Source organism: Micromys minutus (genome assembly GCF_963924665.1).
Source record: "Micromys minutus genome assembly, chromosome: 2".
NCBI classification, from domain to species: domain Eukaryota; kingdom Metazoa; phylum Chordata; class Mammalia; order Rodentia; family Muridae; genus Micromys; species Micromys minutus.
In genome coordinates this window covers 1,710,086-1,730,364 of record NC_137971.1, presented here as the reverse complement: position 1 = coordinate 1,730,364, position 20,279 = coordinate 1,710,086, and the positions used below count along the sequence as shown (strand labels likewise).

The 20,279-nt window shown below is 38.6% G+C and overlaps 1 protein-coding gene across 1 annotated transcript in view; it reads right to left on the bottom strand.

Annotated features, from left to right (window-relative positions):
- PDZD8 (PDZ domain containing 8) overlaps positions 1 to 19,797 on the bottom strand; it is a 52,434-nt gene extending 32,637 nt beyond the window's left edge. Inside the window, exons 1-2 of the mRNA XM_080911607.1 lie at positions 18,843 to 19,797; positions 2,084 to 2,206 (exon numbers count right to left, since the gene is read on the bottom strand). Of these exons, the coding sequence (XP_080767733.1) occupies positions 2,084 to 2,206; positions 18,843 to 19,711 (992 nt within the window). The 5' untranslated portion in view covers positions 19,712 to 19,797. The remainder of the gene's footprint in view (positions 1 to 2,083; positions 2,207 to 18,842) is intronic.
- Between the last annotated feature and the right edge of the window lie 482 nt (positions 19,798 to 20,279).

Here is a 20,279-nt window from a genome sequence, read left to right as displayed (position 1 = left end):
ATACTGCAAGCAAAACACTGATACACATAAAAAATAATTATATCTTTAAAAGGCATTTATTTCATTGGGAAAATATACTCTCAAAATCTTTTGACATTAGTTTGATTTAAAAAAAATACCTTTCATGCATGCTTTTAAATCTGAAATTACTTCAAAATAAACAACAAAAATGTTTAAGGACTATTCACACACAACTTTTTCATCATTTCAAAATGAACAGTTTTTAAAAACTACACAGGCAGTTTTGAGTTGTCTGGTAAGACTGCTAGAAACAAATCTCAGGGGCACTGGAAAAGAAGAAAGTCCTCAACTTCAGAGCGCTCTCTTCAGTCTTAACTTTTGTTTTGTTTTTCAACTTGATGCAAAGATAGATTTCTAAAAGCTTAGCAACATTTATAAAAATATATGCTAAAACTGTAACAGTAAATTATTTACATGACATTAATATAGTCATGTTTTTAAAGTCTCATTCAAAAAATGTGTGCGTGTACACGCGCGCGTGTGTTTGTAGTACATCTCCAGGAAACTTCAGCTCATCACAGCAAGCCAATTCAGAACTGATGGTCTATGGAAACTTTTAATTGTCTTTCATTCCTTTAAAACTGTTGATTCTATCCATTACAAACTTTTTCATACCACTAAATAATTATGGTGAAAACTATCTTGAAAGGTGATAGACCTTTATATTATTTCCAAATTGTAAGATTATAATTTTCTGGGCCTTCTAAAGGGCACTTTTATTGTTCTTCTGTTTTTACCCTTCTGGCGTCACTGTCAACCTAGCCTAGGACCTGCTGTATCTTTTTATTAGACACGGTGGTTCCTTTAAAGATATAATAACATATATGGTCTCCTTTTTTTTTTCAATAAGTCTCTTGACAAGACTTTCTGGCAGAATGAAGCATAACTGCTAGTTACCACAAGACTTAAGAAAATGAATTAGAAAACTCAGTATAATCATAATTATCTATTTGCAAAGACTCAAATGTATTAGGCACAGAATATAGGCAGTGGTAAAATTAACTGTCACATAGAAACGTAGTCTAAGACACTGCACAGTATTTGGAACATGAAGCAGATACTAAGGCGACTGAGTACTAGGATAGGCTGGTCTCAAAAAGCATGAGGCAGGATGGGTCATGAAGGCAGATGGAGCTAGTCTTCTAAGATGTCTAGGCAGAAAAGTGGCAGGCTATAGTCCAAATCTAGGCAGCTAGAGCTGCCTGTTTCATGTGGGGGCAGCAATGATTTTATATTTTTAAGTGGTTAAAAAAAAAAATCAAAATACCACTTCATTACACATAAAACTTAACTGAAAGTGACCAAGTTTCAGGTCAAAGCTAAGCCGGTTCATTTATGCATTGCCTGTGACTGGTTCTGCAGTACACAGCAGAGTTGGAGATATGGCAGACCCCGGGGAAAATCACCATGTCTGTATTTGCTACCTTGCCTTTTGGAAGATATCTTGTCAAACCCTCTCTTAGGAAGGCCTGTGTAGCTGAGGCACTATGAGGTAAGGGCTGAACAGAAGGCAGTGAAAAAGCAGCTGAATAAAAAGACACTCATAGGTCAGAGGAAGATCTGGATGTCATCCTGGGAGCCAAAGGGAAGCCACTGAGCTTTAAGTAGGAGAATGGCGACTAAATTGCATTTTAAAGGTCATTCTGCCTGTTAATTTAGGCAAGAGACAAACACAGGTTGGTCTACAGTGGTGAAATACTGAGCCTAGGAAAGACTACTTCCAAACACAGTGTTCACTCTGATTTAGTCACTTAGTGAACATTTTTAATTATTATAACTCACAAAACTACTATGCTAGGAGTGCTCTCTAATAGGAAAAGTTAAGATAAAAATGTCAGCACAGCACTATTCATTTAAAAAATTGGGAATTATTGCAAAACTAAATGCTTCCAAGTGACTTTCTAAATATGATTTTTGCAAACTGAAAAAGGCTATTTTCATTAAGTTTATGTATAAAGTATGTGTAGGTAACATAATGCAACGTAAACATTAAAGCAGAATAAACATACAGTCCATAATGCTTTCTTGGCCACATAAAGTAGAGAGAAGACAATGAACATACCTGCTACATTCTAACAATGTAACTTTAAGCCGGCCTTCAGTAAGTGCCCATTGTTGAATATGGATAAGTTCCTCATCTTCTTCAAATCCTTGCAAGGCTTGGTATGGAAAAAACGGCTTAAACCTAATAAAAGTAAAGATAAGTATAAATTTCTGAATAATCAGTTTAAATTAACAAAAGACTCAAAACATTTATAATGTGTTTGCTCTACAAAACAGAAGCATAGCACTCTGGAAGGCAATGGTGCTTCTCTAGACACCCTTACTGCCCAGGACACTAAGAATACAGAAAGGGGAAACCCAGACGTATCCAGGAGGCCCTAAGGTTGGATGGAGACAGATTCTTTGAACCAGATGGGAAGCATCTCCTACAGTACTTGATCAAAATTTAGAATGCACCGTCAGTGGACAAAAATGATAGTGATTGGGACACAATCATTGTATAGTGATATAGTTAATAATATCACTATATTCTCTAGAAACTTCAGCATTGGTACTCTAAGTCATCTAGCTAAATCACAGCTGCTCTAACAATCAATTCTTGTTAAAACGTCACAATTCTCAAAAGGAGAACCAGTTAAACAGTGTGATACATAGTCTAACCTAAATTTATTAATGCCTACAGTGTATTGCTAACAATGTTTATGCATAAAATATATTAAAACTAAAATAAAACTATGTATTCTATTTAAGCTGAATAAACTAAACAGGATAAAGCTGTTATTCACAAGTCAGTCAAAAAAATCTACATATTCATACCCCAAAACTGTTTGGGTAAATCAACCAAGCATGTATGAAAATGTCATTTAAAAATCCTGTCTCAAAACCAAACAAAGCAGTTAGAAGCACTGGAGTAGGAAAAGCCAATATCCAAGAATTACTGTAATGTATTAGCCTGAAATTTCTTGTTTCTACCCAAAAAAAAAAATTACAAAAATTCAAACAAACATGAAAACATGATCTACACATCATGAAAATGAAGATAATAATAATAATAAAACCACACTGCTCTTGAGAGTGAATAGACTGCAGATGTCATCAACATAAAGCAGTGATGTAATATATTGGAAAAAAGCAAAGGGATATTAAGAAAGGGTATTAGTTAAGTCTTATAAGGTTAAACAGGAAATAACATTGTTGATATCAAAAAATAGTTGTTACATTACTCGGCAACATGGAAGCAACACCACAACTAAGCATAGCATTAACTCTTATTTTGTATGCTAACCTATTTTCTATAAGTAACTCTATGAGATGGATAGGTATATAATTAGCACTCATTGTATAGATGAGGAAATTGAGAAACAAATCAGTAAAGTAACTTGCTCAAGGGAAATGCACAGAGCTAGAAAGTGGTAGAGCCAAAATATAGAAGTCTAGCTTTAGAACCTATTGCCTTAGCTACTTAGAAGTTGCTAAAAAGAGAAACTGTTACATATAGTCACTTCTACATGTTGAGACTTAGGTCAGTCAACTAATTTTTATAAAACTTTTCTGTTTATGCTGTGGCTCAATAGTAAAAATAAGTCATGGGTTAAATTCTCAGCACCTAATTAAATCCTTCTGTTCTATTTTTAATTTGTATGCATTAACGAAAGTGAAGCGAGAATGAAGGACCAAATGCTAGAGGATGTAAAACTGCTGGAATAGACTTAATTAGAAAATCTCTATTAATTCTAAAAAGACACACAATTTATGACTCAACAATCCAAGTGTATCTAATAGAAATGTGCATAATGAAAAGATGTGTATATAACCGTTTATAACGACACTAAGCAACTGTCCATCATTATCCTACTGAAGCACACTTGTACAGTGGAATAGTCTACAAAAAATAAAATGAACAAATCACAGCCATGCACATAAGCATTTAATCAAAAAAGCTAAACCAAAAAAATAAGAACATAAAATATGATTCAAATTATAAAGTTAAAAAGTAGGACAAAAGGTATTAAAAGTCAGAAATCAGAATAGTTACTTCTAGGCCAAGCAGGACTAGATGGTATATGACATGCTTTTCTGTGTGTGAACTTACTTGTGTGTTCTTCTGTGCAGGCACACATATATGTGGACATACGTGTACACCAGAACATCCTTTGAAAGAGTATCTCCCGTCACCCGGATGTTATCAAAGATGCTTCACTGGCTCCACAGCCCCAAAGACCCTCCTCCCCCACCTCCCTCAGCACTGAGGTCACAGCACACCATCACCCCAGCACTGTTCTATGTGTATGTAAATGTTCTATGTGTATGTAAAATGTGCATTTAGAACTAAATTCAGACCCTCACTCTGGTTTTGTAACTGCTCATCTTGTCAATATTCTGAGTAAACTGTCACAATTACAAACTTCAGATGTAGTAAGTTAAATCTTCAATAAATGTTTAAAGACAAGAAACAAGTTTGATTTTTAAATGTGTTACTTTAGTATGTTAAGCATATATTAAAATGTATAATTAAAATTTTATACCTACAGAAGTAGCTAAACCTCCTTCTCATATTGGATGACAGCATCTTCTGTAACATTAAAATGTGTTTTTACTCTAAGATGTCTTTTCAAGATTGTTCTGTAAAACACCCTGAATACCAGCTGGTGACATCTCCATCACATGGCAGCAGTAAGACTGTTTGCAAACACTGTGATCCTTAGAGAAGGGTTTGCTACAAACCCAGTATAAAAATATGCTGAGGTTGAGAGCTACTCGACTTCAATCAGCTTGTGTGTTCCTTCCTGGATGATAAATTTACTAGAGTTTTCAGCCCAATAAAAGGCAAACTAACAATTAGTTTTTAAAAGAACACAGTGTTTCAATGCAGAGCAAGAATTCTACCTCTAGAAATATAAAGGCAAAGTGGACAGAGGACTTGCCAAGGAGGCAAAGTGTAATGAAAAGAAGACAACATGTAAAGCAATATAAATAGCACTCTCAACTCCATGTGTAACAAAGCATATGATCTCAGAAAGGGTTTTCATCTCCTATTATTTAAAAGCCAGGGAGGCTGTATTCTTTGTCTATGAGATGAGTTTGTTTTTAAATGCTAGCACTTTCTAAACTGCAAGGTATCATAAACATTACCTGCTAAACATAGGATTCTTCAAGTGTTTATGTCACCTCTGTAAAAGTCTGTTCCATATTTATAAAGGACACATGCTCTGCTTTCTACACCCATATACTGAGATCTCGGTGCATGACTGTAAGAAAGCACATTTTAAGAGCAACATTTTCTTACTAAATGATAACCAAATATAATTTGAACACTATCAGTCAACAAACAGGAGAGCTGTTTAAACCTTCAACATTATCTATAATAACCTTGTTTTCTCAGGGTTGCAAAGGCACTGACAAATAAAGTGTCCTACCTACACAACTAGCTCATCAGAACTATTATCACAACAACTAGGCATGCCCCACTTCTTATCCAGCTAGCATTTATGTGGGAGGCATTGTTCTAGCAGCTTTGTCTATATTATTAACTTATTTAACTCTTAAACACACATGTGACAGCATTTCTTTTATCTTTAACTGGTTAAAAACACAGCATGTATTATGTGTAACACTCAATTCAAAGAGTGAAAATAACAAAAACCCTTCCAAATACTTATTCTATGCAACACTACTGTGAAAGATGAATGTACAAATATCCTGTAATACAGAGAAGAAAATTAGAAACTAAAGAGAACAGAGACACAGCCAATAAGAGCAAAGACACACACCGGAGGCCAGTGCTCCTTTCAAAATAAAGTGTATTTGAACCTGATGATCTTACCCACCTTAGGTAGTATTGGTGAAAGCTGTTAGATTAATGTGATAACAAAGTAATCTGTATTCTACCATTAGTGTATCTTAGTGCAGTATCTGGGAAGTAGAGGGTAAGAATCAAGAAGGAACAAAAGAAAAGGAGAAAACTTAGTTTAATGATAGTATGTCAGCTTCATTTGAATGAAAAATAGTTCTCTACTCATAGCTGGCCCCTGCTGATGCATCTCACATCCATTTTAATGCCCATAATTTTTAATCTTTGTAGAACTCTAAATTCCTTCTCTCAGATTTTCTTTAATTTCCCGATGACTATCTGTTGTTGTTGGGTTTTTTTTTTTGGGGGGGGGTATTATAAAGCAATTTAAAGTAGCACTGTTTACTTGGTCTCAGACTTTGGCTCTAGTACTTAATAGGCTTAAGACCTTTTAGGCAAGTTACTTCAGCTTTTGAGGCCCAGTTTCTTCATTTGAAAAAGCAGCAAGTGTCCATCTTGTACAAGGGTTTTAAGATTAATGAGTAGTTTCTCATTAAGCATGTGACACAAGGACGAGAAATACTCCATATCCAACTGTGTGTGTATATTATGGCTGGCCTTCTGTAGATATGTCAGAGAGCAAACATCCTCCTCCTCCACAATAAAGTACTTCAAAACCTCCACTGACGCAAAATTTACAATCATGGCTAGTGCTCTTCCCTCAGCTTTAGATTTCAGGTGGCCCTGAGTTCAGTGCCTATAACTGTTTTAAAACTGTCCCTTGCATGGTATGTATCAATTAACAATTACAAGAGAACAAATCAATAGCCAGTATCCCTCCCCATTTTAGTATTCCTAGCCATTAAATGTTATAACCTCTGTAAATCAAAACTACATTTCACATGTATCCTTGATTCTGACAACTCATAGCAATGTATGGAACTTAATAAACCTCATTTTCTATAGGTGGAGACTAAAGATGCGACACTCAAATACCTTGTTTGCTGTTTTATCATAACAGCAAAGTTAAAACTATATCAGATCCACTCTCATTCCCGTATGTCTTGCACCATCAACATGGACTAGCAGTCCTAAATATCAATTGAAAATAATGTCTATACCCAATATTCATCAACGGTAACTCAGAAAGGAACAAACAAGAATAATAGTTCCTTTATATATAGTGAAAATAAACATCAGGTTAAACTCGTGGTTTGCAAACACTCTGTTCTTGGATCTTCATGTGTGTTTTTCAATTACCGAGGAGTCCAAAGAGCTGTTGCTTGTAGGGTTGGTATCCATTAATATTCCCCCATTAGAAATTAAACTTACATTCTACTTAGCTATCAGTAATGACATCCCAATGTATCATGTGACTTTTTGAAAACTCCATGGTAAAGGACTAAACAGGAAAGGCAAAATATATTTTTATACTTTATATTACTAGGAGTATAATTTTGACTTGACAGGACCCCCTTATAAAGATCTAAGAGCAAAAGGGTGCCTCAGCTACATTTTAGAAAGACTTAAGGATTATAATGCTTGTGTGTTAAGAGTTTGTGTACAGGTATGCACGACTGTGGAGACCAGAGATCAATGTTAAGTGTTTTCTATCAAATCCCACCTTATTTTTTTAATCATTCAATTTTATTTTATGTGTATGAGTATTTTGTCTTCATGTAGGTCTATTAGGCATTTTGCCTAATGCCTGCTAAGGCCAGAGAGGGCCTGGAACTAGAATTACAGTCAGTAGTGAGCCGCTATGAGGGTGCTGAGATCCTCTGGAAAAATGGACAATGTTCTTAACTGCTGAGCCATCTCTCCAGTCCCTCCACCTTATCTTTTCAGTGTCTCTCACTCACTAGATCTGGAACTCATGATTCAGTAAGGCTAGCCAACCAAAGAGCTCTAAGGATCTACCTTTCCTCAGTCCTGTCCATACATCCATGACCAGAACTGGAATTACAGGTGCTTGAACACCATGCTCAGCTTTTACATGGATGTTAGGGATACCAACTCAGGTCCTCATTTTGCCCTAGACAGGGACTTAACCTAGTTACATTGTTTCCTACTACTAGATTAAAAACAGAACAACAACAACAACACACTTCTACCACAAATTATTTCTGGACTGTATATCACCTCTGACGAGGTATTAAATTTTATTGAATAAGCTGAATGAACTCTTATGGAATGGGGGAAAAGATAACAACCTAAAGTAAAATTATCACCTCCCAACTGTGGAAAAGTCAGGGACCATAACGTATGACTATGTAAGTTTTGTCTGGGCACATCAAGACAGAAAACAAACCATATTCTACACAGGAAGACAGAGAGATTTGAATAAAGCAAGGAGGAGAAAACTGTACTCGAAGGTTATGACTGTTTGGCTTTTTAATTGTTCTCTCTCAAGTAAAAGCAAAATGCTTTCTGAAGTATAACTGATTTTAATACTACCTATGCCTTTATATCTGTTTATGTGTCTGTTTATAATAATCATTCAAGTAGTAAGTAATAAAACAATTTTTATAAGATTAATGACTCTCCCTGTCTATCCTTTGAGAAATCTACATGAAATCTTTTCTGAGTTCAGCCTACAGAACAGGGAAGCAAATCATGTATTCACATAAATACTTTTCCTCTCTCAACCTAGATTTTCTTTAAATTGGTCTCAGAAACTATAAGCAGCATAATTTGTCCTAGGATACACTAGACCACAACACAAATTCTGTGTCTGCTAATGCTACTATTTCAGAGAGAAAAGCTAAGTTACTTTTCGAGAAATACCTTAAGAACAGAGATATTTCCTAAGTTCCAACAATTATTACCAGAGTCTGGTTCAATAACTTCTCATGACCTCCAAGATTCTCAGGATTAAGTTCAAATCCTAACTCTAAAATTATTAAAAAGTTCAATTTTTGAGTAATTTACTCAACTGTTTATTCAGATTTCAAAGTGATATTTAGATATTTTAGTAATTACTTTTTTAAAAGGCCTAGATATGCTGTGCTTAGCAAAGTTTATTACAAATTATGATCATCAATTTTTTCTTTATTCATCTCCAATATCTAAAGTTTATACTCCTTACTACACCAACATTAGTAAACAAAAGGAAACATTTTACTGCAAATGTTTAACTTAATTCCTCCATATCAAAAGTTTGCTATTCTGACCTGCTTAAAAACCAAAAAGTTGCCAGGCAGTGGTAGAGCATGCATTTAATCCCAGTGGCCAGGAAGGAGAAATAGGGATATCTCTCAGTTCAAGGTTACCCTGCCTGGTCTAGAGAGTTCTAGGACAGCCAGGGCTACAGACAAACTCTGTCTCAAAGAAAGAATAAATGCTGGTACAACCACTCTGGAAATCAGTCTGGTGGTTCCTCAAAAAATTGGACATAGTACTACCTGAAGACCCAGCTATCCCGCTTCTGGGCATATACCCCAGAGATTCTTCAACATATAATAAGGACACATGCTCCACCATGTTCATAGCAACCTTATTTATAATAGCCAGAAGCTGGAAAGAACCCAGATGTCCTTCAACAGAGGAATGAATACAGAAAAGTGTGTTATATTTACACAATGGAGTACTACTCAGCTATTAGAAACAATGACTTTACAAAATTCCTAAGAAAATGGATGCATCTAGAGAATATCATCCTGAGTGAGGTAACCCAGTCACAAAAGAACACACATGGTGTGCACTGACTGATAATTGGATACTAACCCCAGAAAACTCTGAATACCATAGAAACAAGTCACAGACCTTATGAAGCTCAAAAAGAAGGAAGGCCAAAATTTGAAAGGCTCAGTCCTTCTTAGAAAAGAGGAAAAGAAAAAGAAATAAAAACATGTATTCATCATATATTATTGTATAACAAATTTTGTGAGCTATAATAATATTTTATGAAATAAATTTTTTAAAAAAGAATAATCTTTCCAAATACTGAAGTGCTAAATTTTATAACAAAGCTGTACCTGTCAATAACAGTAAGAATGAGATTTTCATTGCCTTCTAAAAAAATCATTTCATTTAACTGTGTAAGAATCACCTTACTCTAGCAAATTACAGAGAACTAAAGACCTGAATGATTTACTTATGTTACCAATGACTAATGTAAAGCTTTATGTAGTCAGCAACTTAATCCATATAAAAAACTCCTCCAGAAAATAGGAGAGGGAAATGACTTAGTGGGTAAACCATTTGTCAAGCAAAGGTAAGGACCCACGTTTGTTTCTCCAGGACTCACATAAAACTGGACTCAGTAGCACTTGTCTATAATCCCATGTTCCTATGGTGAGATGGGAGGCACAGACAAAAGACTCCTTGAAGCTTGCAGGCCAGCTAGCTTGGCAAATAAGAGACTATCTCAAAACAAAGTAGAAGGTGAAGAATAGTCTGGACATTGTCCTCTGACCTCCAAGACAGACAGACAGACAGACAGACAGACACACAGACACACAGACACACACACACACACACACAGTCAGGGGGCACAACTTTATAAAACACATCTGTGAAACAGACAAAACATTAGCATACAACAAACATTAGACTTGTAACTTGCTAGATACTTTTAACTACATGAATAAGTTGTCTAAGAGCAGAACACAAGTTAATTTTCAAGATAGAGATTCCTAGTCCTTAATACTGCAGAGCACCCCCCCCCCCAATTTTCAGCTACCAAAAAAAAAAAAAAAAAAAATCAGCTCATTAATCCTCCCTATGATTTGCTTGTTTTTGAGATTTGGTCTCATGTGCCCTACACTCACTATGTAGCTGAGGATGGACTCCCCCTCCTCCATCTCCCAAGTGCTAGGATTACAAATGTGTAAGACAAAGTTACTATTGATCCAAAATCTTTCCAGCAAAAACTTGTAGTCACGTAACTGTAAGTTGTAGAGGTAATTACTGATTAGACCCTAGGAGCAGTAGCATCCTTCCTTTAATATCATCTCAGCTACTGCTTCAGTGCCAGGCATGCCATGCTGATCATGGACTCTAACCCTGTGAAACCAACTGAGCCTTTGGATATGGTGCCTTATCATAGCAATAGAAAAGTAATGAAGACAATACTTAATGCAAAAGAATAAAGTCTCCTGGCGTATTTTTACTATAGGAGCCACAGTATTTTTACATATACAAGAAGAACCAATTATATTGGGGAGAGAGGTTTTCCAGCTCTATTACTAAAGCAAATCAGAAGCCAGCTATTTCAATATCCCACTCACCATAGAATCAGCTTCACTCTTCCCACATGAAGAATTTATGGTGCCTAATGTGCTGACTACAGAATAAAGAGAAATGTGTTCTAAAGCATTCTGCTGATTTCACAAAAATTGACAATTATGCACTAGACTAATGAAAATAAATTTTATTGTTATTCTATATCAGTTCACAGAAAGAATGATCTACAGTTAATTAATATTGACTTTTTTAAATGTAAAATTAAAACCCAAGGCTTTTGGAATATAGAGAAGGCTGCAAAAACGCCCATATTTGGCTTTTCATTCTGTAAAAAAGAGGAACTAATACCCAATATAGGGCTAGGATTGACAACAAAGTTCTTGTAATGGACTGATCTCTGCAGAACAGTGCAGGGAGAGAAGGCACATATCTCTAGAGACTATATAAAAATATTTGTTTATACATCATTTGCCAACAATAATCTTTAACCATTAAGGAAAAAAAAAGCAAGTTAGAGCTGAAATGATTGCTCAGTCAGTAAAGTGCTTGTGCAGGCATGGGGAAATGAGTTCAACCTCCTTGAGCCACAGGTAAGACACCATGGGCCTGTAATCCTAAAGTTAGGAAAAAGGCAGAGACAGGACAGCTGTCTGGCGAGACCATCTAGCTGTATCTGCAAGCTTCAAGTTCAGTAAGAGAATGTGTCTCTAAAAATAAAGTGGAGAGCAACTGAGTCAGAAGCCCAACACCAAACTCTGAACTACACATGCACGGGCATATGAATGCACATGTGCATGCATGTGTAGACACATACACATACACCTTCTTAAAGGGGGGAAAGGGCGATAAACACACTCCATATATTCTGTTTAAGAAATCCAAAGAAGGGCTGGAGAGATGGCCCAGTAGTTAAGAGTACTGACTGTTCTTCCTGAGTTCAATTCCCAGCAACCACATGGTAGCTCCCAACCATCTGTAATGGGATCTGATGCCCTCTTCTGGTGTGTCTGAAGTGTAGCTACAGTGTACTCATATAAATAAATCTTTAAAAAAAAAAAACCCAAAGATAAACAGAAATACTCTAGGAGAGATCATGTCTTCCCCTCTTCCAAAGAGCTGAGACAAAAGTGTAATGTTTTAATTTATGTCCAATAGAAAGGATGAAGTTCAGATTGTCTGAGGAAATTACAAAGGCCAGGTATATAAGAAGAATATGTCATCTACATGAGCAAACACAGAAAGAAAAGGCTAATGGCATAACTGTCCATGTAGGCATCCACACCAGCAACATGGTCATCACCCGGGTAAAGCTGGACAAATGCCAAGAGAGAGAAAAAGAGAGAGACCCTGAAGAGGAAAGCAGGAAAGAAGGGCAAATACAAGAAAACAACTGAGGAGATACAGGAGCAGTAGAATCTCATTAAAGCCTGCTTAAGTTATTTTTTTCAGAAAGGCGTAAAAAGGAAGAGTTGGAGCCACACATACTGTGGGAGAGAAAGGGGGTAAAAAGGAAGACTTGGATTCACACACAGAGAATATACCTGGTGGTTCCCTATCTACTGCACTTGGTCATTAAGGAGAGAAATGGAAGGTAGAGAACCAAGAGGCATCTACACTGAGTGTAGAGAATGACTGCATGTGCTTGACTGTTTACGTATACTCCTGGGAATAGCAGGAATACATTTCTAACTACCCAACACTATCTGAATACCTGTAAAAGACTGACAAAATAGTGTAAAAAAAATCAGCATTTACCCAATGAGATTGGTGGACTTTAGTTAATTTTATCATTATTGTCTTGAAGGGTAGAAACTTGGACTTCAGATATCAACTGAATTATTATTGCATCAAATGCCTCAAACAAGCTAGAGAAATCTCACCAAGAGGGTGGGGGGAGGAACGGAGGAAAGAGAAAGAGATGGGGGAGAGAGAACATTGTGTTATACAGAAGTTTATTTAGAAACGTCTGAGCTACACTCTTGGTACATTACAAGAAGATAAGCTAGACTATGAAGTGTCTGCTCTGTGCTAGCTTATTGTTATTAGTTGAGTTTAAAGCAACAAAACTGTCTTCTGTCAGTGTTTGCTTTTCAGCCTGATATCTAAAAACCCTATGTATGTTTCAAGGTAAGTAATTTCATGAAATTAAACAAAAATCTACTTTTCTATTTTTCTGCAGAAATTATCCACAGCCCCCATTAGCTTTCCATAAAACAAAAGTTAAAAGACCCCTTAAAAAGCTGAGACGCATTTTTGTTTTGTTTTGTTCTTGGGCAGGCTAGAATCATGTGAGTTTTTTTTCTTGGTTGTTGAGGGTAAAGATCTGAAGAAAGCCAGGCAGTGAATAGTTTAGAATTTTCAGGTGCAGAGAGTTTCATCATCTTCTTTTAAAAATTAAACACACACACACACACACACACACACACACACACAAAATAATTGAAGCTTACAGGCCTATAAGCACCTAGCCCTCATAGCTACTGAAACAGCATGGGGCCTTCCTTGGGCTTCCGGGATTTTTCTTACTACTTCGTTTATTTACTTGGGACTCTGAGAAAATCAATGATACCTTCTAAACCTGTGTTTCTGTATCCATAAAAACATCTTGCTTGAGAGAGACAGCAAGCGTGTTGACTGCTTAGAGTAACTGCCAGACACCTATAGAAAAGTTATTTTATTGTCCAGCTCATCTAATAAACTGCTAGTTAATACACCAATATTAAATGTTGGGACAGGATACTCCTCCAACATAATATGCTTTATTAGAGGAATAAACTGTGGTTCTCAACATAGCCAGTACACACATACATTACTGATTAAAGCCTAACTTTCTCATATACTTTTGCCCTCTGATTTCTAAAGCAGATTTATCAATGCATTTCTATAATAGTAGCATCTTCAGGAAACTCAATGTGCCAGACATAAAACTATCATTAAAACAGAGAACACTTAACTCTAGTGTTACTCTTTGCAGTAGATATGTGGAACTGAGTAGTGCTGAGCCCTGTATATAATGTTTTTCCCTAGATATACCATACTATATATAGCAATAAGTAATCATCTGAATGCTCAAGGGGAGATATCGATCTGTTCATGTTCCTCACAAACTGAAGTCTTAAGTATATCCAAATACCATTATTATTAATTTGATTATTTGTTTGCCTTAGAAAACAAATAGTGTGACAGCATAACTTCCATATGACTATTTCATTTTATTTTCTAAGACTTATTTATTCTATGTGAATAGACTGTAGCTGTTTTCAGACGGATAAGAAGAGAGCATCTGATCCCATTACAGATGGTTGTGAACTACCATGTGGTTGCTGGGAATTGAACTCAGGACCTTTAGAAGAACAGTCAGTGCTCTTAACTACTGAGCCATCTCTCCAGCCCCCTTATATCTATTTTTATCACAGGCAGACCCAGCAAAGAACTAGATATATGCAGTATGCAATCACCACTTACAGGAAAATAAATGACTTTCTAAAACGACTTCATGATTCATCTCTGAGAAAATGATCTTGAAATTCCATTTACAAAGAAACATGAAAACATATTTCCTCTGAGCCATAAAGTAAGAAGAAAGCACAGCAGATAAAAAATCAGCTATTACATTACATCATTGCTTCAAAACAGCTAGAATAACACACTAATGCCATTGTTTCTAGTATCTTGAAGTATGAAAGGTTAGTTAGATTTCCTAGTAATACTAGTAAGTAAAGCTAACCATTACTATTGCCACTAAGAAACTTTAGTAGCCACCTTAAAGAGAACATACCATTGTAAGGTTATCTATGTACACACAAAAAAAGTATGAAAGAGTTAAGTACAATACATTACATCTCCCAAATAGTTTTGTCCAGGTTTTTTTTGTTTATTTGTTTGTTTTTGTGAATTTACTTTGGAAGTTTCTAAGAGAGAATGGGTTACTTAAAATCATCTTTGCCTCAAATAATCAGGAAAAAAAATTAAACATAACTGACATTAAGAACAAATGCTCTTCATCTCATTAGACCAAGAAATAAATTATGTATAAACTACATTATAAAGTAGGAGGCTTTACAGACCAAGCCTAACTTAGTTCTTGGAAATCAATGGTGTGCACATTAATATAATGGTGTTATTGTCCTGTCCCTTGACCTTAACAGGATAATATAATGTGGTCTTCTTTGCTTTCAAGTCACTGAGAATATGTAAAACTTCCTACAAATATATTTTCATGTAGTTTACAGTAATAAAAAGACAAAACAAAAGAATTAGTTACAACAAAATGAATGCTCAAAAGATATTTTATACCCATAAATACCTATAAATAACTTCCCCACATGTTCCATATTCAATAAACTCAAATACAATGCCAATCAAGTGACTGTTTCCTCTTTTGTACCCAAGAATTGTTAGTTACTGACCAAATCCACTCAAGCAAACCATTTTCCAAACTCAAACAAAAGACAGACCCTGCTAGTTTCTTGCTGTGTGGGATGCATATATGGAAATAAAAATCAGAAATCAGAAATTGACTTCAAGTAAAATATCTCACCTTTTAGCATTGGAAAACCAGTATAGGCCCAATAAACAGTGCCTGCAAACTGAATTTGTCCTTCCCATCTTCCCATGAGCTACAGGACAACACCCTAAAACAGGAGTTGAATGACCCTTTTACAGAGTCACCTAAGATCACTGGAAAACACAGATATTTGCATTACAATTCATAGTAGTAGCAAAATTACACTTCTGAATTAGCAATGAAAATAATTTTATGGTTGGGGTCACCACAACATAAGGAACTTTATTAAAGGGACACAATCTTAAGAAAGTTGAGAACCATTACTCTAAAATCAGATACATTAATAAGAATCTCAAATATGTGACTCCTAAACCTTAGATATCCCTGCTCTGCTGCCCCACGACTATAACTCAGACTTCACAGTGAAGAAAGACTCTCCGTGTATGAAAAAACAGTGATAAAGACTAATTTGGAAGTTTTAAAAGTATTTCTACTTTATGAACAATTTTTAAATACACATTTTAAAGGGAAAAAGATTAAAACAATGAGGGGGCTATATAAACTCCTAACTTCAATACAATAGAGAACATATTTTCAGCATATTAAACTTCATTTTTAAAATCTAGTGTTTTATAAATGACTGCTTTAGTTGGTAAACTTAAGCATCTATCATGAGTCCTTAGGAAACTTTACTATTTCTAGGTCAAAGCCTAGGACCTGGCTGTTAGCTGTAAATGCCTACTTCATTTTAGCAATATGGAAAAGGAAAACAGGGGTTTAGAAAGTGATGACAACAGTGTTCACCAACAAGACAATTGTTACATAATGATTAAAGCAGCAAAGAGCCTAGAGACTTAGTATAATTTTCTTTTACTATTTTAGCTCTTACTAAGAAGATTAGATGTTCAAATGGATAAACACAATCTGGAGGACTAAAAAAGAAATATTGAACAGAGTAACACCCAAAGGCTTAGCCTTACAAAAACTTTAAAGGATCCTCTTGAAGTTTCCAGTTTAAGTCAGGAAGTTTATAGCTACGGTTTACCAAGAGTTCTAAGGTTAACTTGAGAAAATATCTAACTTACTGTAATAATACTTTGAAATAAAATCATTTGAGAACCAGGTGGGGGTGGAACTTCTAGGGGTGAAGCTCAGTAACAGACTGTTTTCTGAGAGTGTTCCAGGCTCCTTCCCTAGCACCATAGGTGGTGATGCTAATGATCAACAACTGTGTACCCAAAGAAGACAACCTCTCCCATGCCCTAGTCTGTACTGCTTTAGGAAACATCATAATTTTTTTTGCACCACTAATAATCAAGGTAATTAAATGGAGTCATTCTAATGCACTTAAAGGACTTCATTCTGGATTTAGGGTTAAAGGTTTGGGCTGTCTAAAATGTTATTTCTAATTCTAAAAGCTAAAGAAACTTTCTTTTTCTTTCTGTCTTTTTTTTTTTTTTTTTTTTTTTTTTTTGTAGTTTTCTTCATTCAATTAGAATGATTTAGAAGGTTTTTTTCAAACAGGAAAGCAAAAATTTAAATAAAAAGTATGTATTGGTGGATAATTCCCAATCCAAAAGTAAAAAGTGAAGTTGAAATAAATTCTCTTAGTTACAAAAAAATTAAAAAGCAGCCTCACTTTAACCTAACCATCACTTGACTGCTTGTTCGGCTTAAGCAGGTTATTTAACTACTATGTGCTTCATTCCTTCAACAATAAAACAGGATTAACACTGGTTACTTTCTCTTTATGAGAATGATGATAGTCTGAGGCATCTCTATCTGAATCAGGCCCACAGTCACCACTGTAACATCCCTCAGTGGAGCACCCCTTTGGAGAACTGGCTGAGCACACCATGCATGTTTCCCAGTTACGAACACAAAAGCAACTTTCTAGTAATTTCAACCTTCTAACAGCTCCACCTAAGTTTAAATGTTATTAAGTAGATAATTCTCACTAAAGTCTGAATTTCATAAAGGTGGAAGCAGCATTTATTTCTGATCAGCATTGAATCTTGAGCACTGAGAATAGTAAGAATATAGTAAACATCCAAAAACTCTACATATTGAGTGATGCACTCTGCAGTGGTTTCTGATTGATCAAGAGTTGTGATTATCAAAATCCGTAACAACTTGTGTTTATGATTTCCTTAGCAACACACTGCTATAAATACATCACTGCTTACAAACTACAACTCATAATGCAGTCATGTAAAAGTAGGTTTCATAAACTGTGTCTACTTTACAGAGCTAGAAATCCTGCATAGTAAATAACTAGTTCACCATCCATGGAAATATGTGTTCCACACAATAGTTCTCTTGCCATCCCAAAGTTTAACTGTTGTTTATTCTATCAGCCTAACAAAAACATAACTAGTAAAGTCCAAGATCCACAAATCAAAACTCCATCCCGAATCTGCACTGCTTCTGCATTATGTGCTAGAGAAGATGTCCAGGAAATTCAATCTTCACTAAAGAGCAGCAGCTGAGGAATACTAGACTGGTAAGTCCATAGTGTTCTGTTTAGTGAACATAAAGTTAAAGAAGGATAGAAAGAGAGTTAAAACTTTGGTCATTTTAAAAGAAACATGAGCCTTTCTACTCCAGCAAGCCTTCCAAGTCGAACACGTAAAACATCTAATCCTCCAAATACTCATTTCCACGTCTATGTCCGAAAAAGAAAATTCATACATTAGTTAATCAAAGGTGTTACCACATAAAACTAGGTCACCAGATACACAAGAACTTCAAAAACCTCCCAACCACTGTCTTTAAAATAATACTCCCAAGGTGACTTGGAGTTAAGGAACAGCCACAGGGAGTAGACACCTGAGAAGTAGAGTCTGGGTCTGTCTGTGGTGCAGAATCTACTTCCCAAGGGCAGATGAGTTACCACAAATCCACAAAGAAAAACACAACGCTTGGGACTCAACTCCTCCAAGTCACATCCCTCTGCAACAACCCCTGCCACACAGAACACACCCCGGCTGTGAGCACGCCCTTCAGGTCTGCAATGTTGTCCAGGAACAACTCTACGTGGTGCAGGAGATGCTGAAGAGGCAGAGACACGGCCTCTGCCCCCCAGGCTGCAGCAACCACACACAAGTGTGTTTCAACAGGCCCAGGAGAGACACTGACGGCCAGGAACAAGGTGGCCAGGCCTCCAGCTCCCAGTCCTGCCTTGGCAGCACGGGAAGTGTACACCAACTGCTTTTCTTTGCCTGGGGGCCTCCTGTCCAGGTGGACATAAACCAGGGTCCTACTGGGAATCGGCCTTGGCCCCTCCCTGGCTACAGTCCCCGGACAGCCTCCGCTCTCCTGACCCCTTCTCACCTGATCTTGTAACTGGGCAGGGTGTGTTTGCGTTTGATGATCTTCTTGAGCTGGTTGACGATGATGGAGGTGAGCTGGGGCATGGGCCGCCCCTCGAACTGGGAGCGCACCTCGAAGTCAATCAGCGGGTCCTCCACGAAAGAGAAGAACCAGTGGGTGAAGGGCACGCGGGTAAGAACGAAGCGCAGCCTCCCCACCACGCGCGACAGCTTCACGAACAGGTAGGCGGACTTGCCGAACACCAGGTCCACGTCGATGGCCAGGTGGAAGCCGCCGTTGTACTCCACCTCCGCCTCAAAGGCCAGCTCCTCGGGGCAGGTGGCGGGCACCGCGTCCCCGTCGGGGTCGTCGGGCTCGCCTGTGCCTGAGGCCACCACGGGTCGCACCAGCCGGATGGTCTTGATGAAGGGCACCGTGTCGCCCAGGAACACGTCGCGCAGACTCAGCCCCTCCAGCAGGCGGCCGGCCGTCTTGGTCTGCAGCAGCTCCTCGAACTCCACCTTGATCTTCTTGGTGACCCAGCGGCGGGCGAGCGCGGTGTCCCGCAGCTCCCGGAACAGGAACAGGATGGTGGCGTTGAGGAAGTAGCAGGTCTCCAGCGTCGGCGGGGCCGAGCTGTCGGTGGTCGGGGTCGGGCTGGCGCCGGCCTCGGAGGACCCGGCGGCGGGCTCCTCGGCGCCGCCGCCATAGAGGTACTCCCTGAGGGGCAGGCCCGGCACCGGCTTAAGGTAGCGGAAGCCGTCGCCCGCGCGGGCTGCCTCGTCCGCCCGCGGCTCGGGCTGTCTGCGGTAAAGCAGCAGGAACTGTGTGAGCAGCGTGAGGAACGAGCCCAGCACGGCCGACGCCAGGATCATAAGCAGCAGCCCCATCCCGCCGCCCCCGCCGCCCCTCGGCCTGCTCCCGCGCTCTCCGCGCCGCCCTCCTCCTCACGCCGTCGCCCCCGCCGCCTCCATCTTGAGGACATCGGTCGCGGATAAGCTGCTCCCCGGGCCCGAACCCAGCCTCCGCAGCCCGACGCTGCCTTGCGGCGCCTTAGCCCGCCGCGGCCTCGAGCCTCCTCAGACTCTTCCCCCGGGGGCGGCCCGAGCGGCGGACCGGCGGCGGGCGAGGGCGGGAACGGCGCCTCCCCGCAAAGTCTGCGCTCATTGGGCGAGCGGCGCGTGACGTCAGGGCGTGCGCGCCCCCGGCGCCCCGGCGCGCGTGCTCGCGGGTCCTTCCCATCCTCTCGGCGCGCTTCCAGCGCTGCTCCCCCACGCCTGCATTCCGCCGGCGGTGGCGCGGCGATCGGTGCGGCTGTCCTCTCAGGAGCGCGGGAGTTAACGGAGGGCGACCTAGGGTAGTCGGGCTGACCGGGCCAGGCGCGGCCATCCGTTATTTTGCTCCCAACCCCCGCACCAGCCGTGGGTCCTGCCCCGTTACCTCTGCGCCGACCGCAGT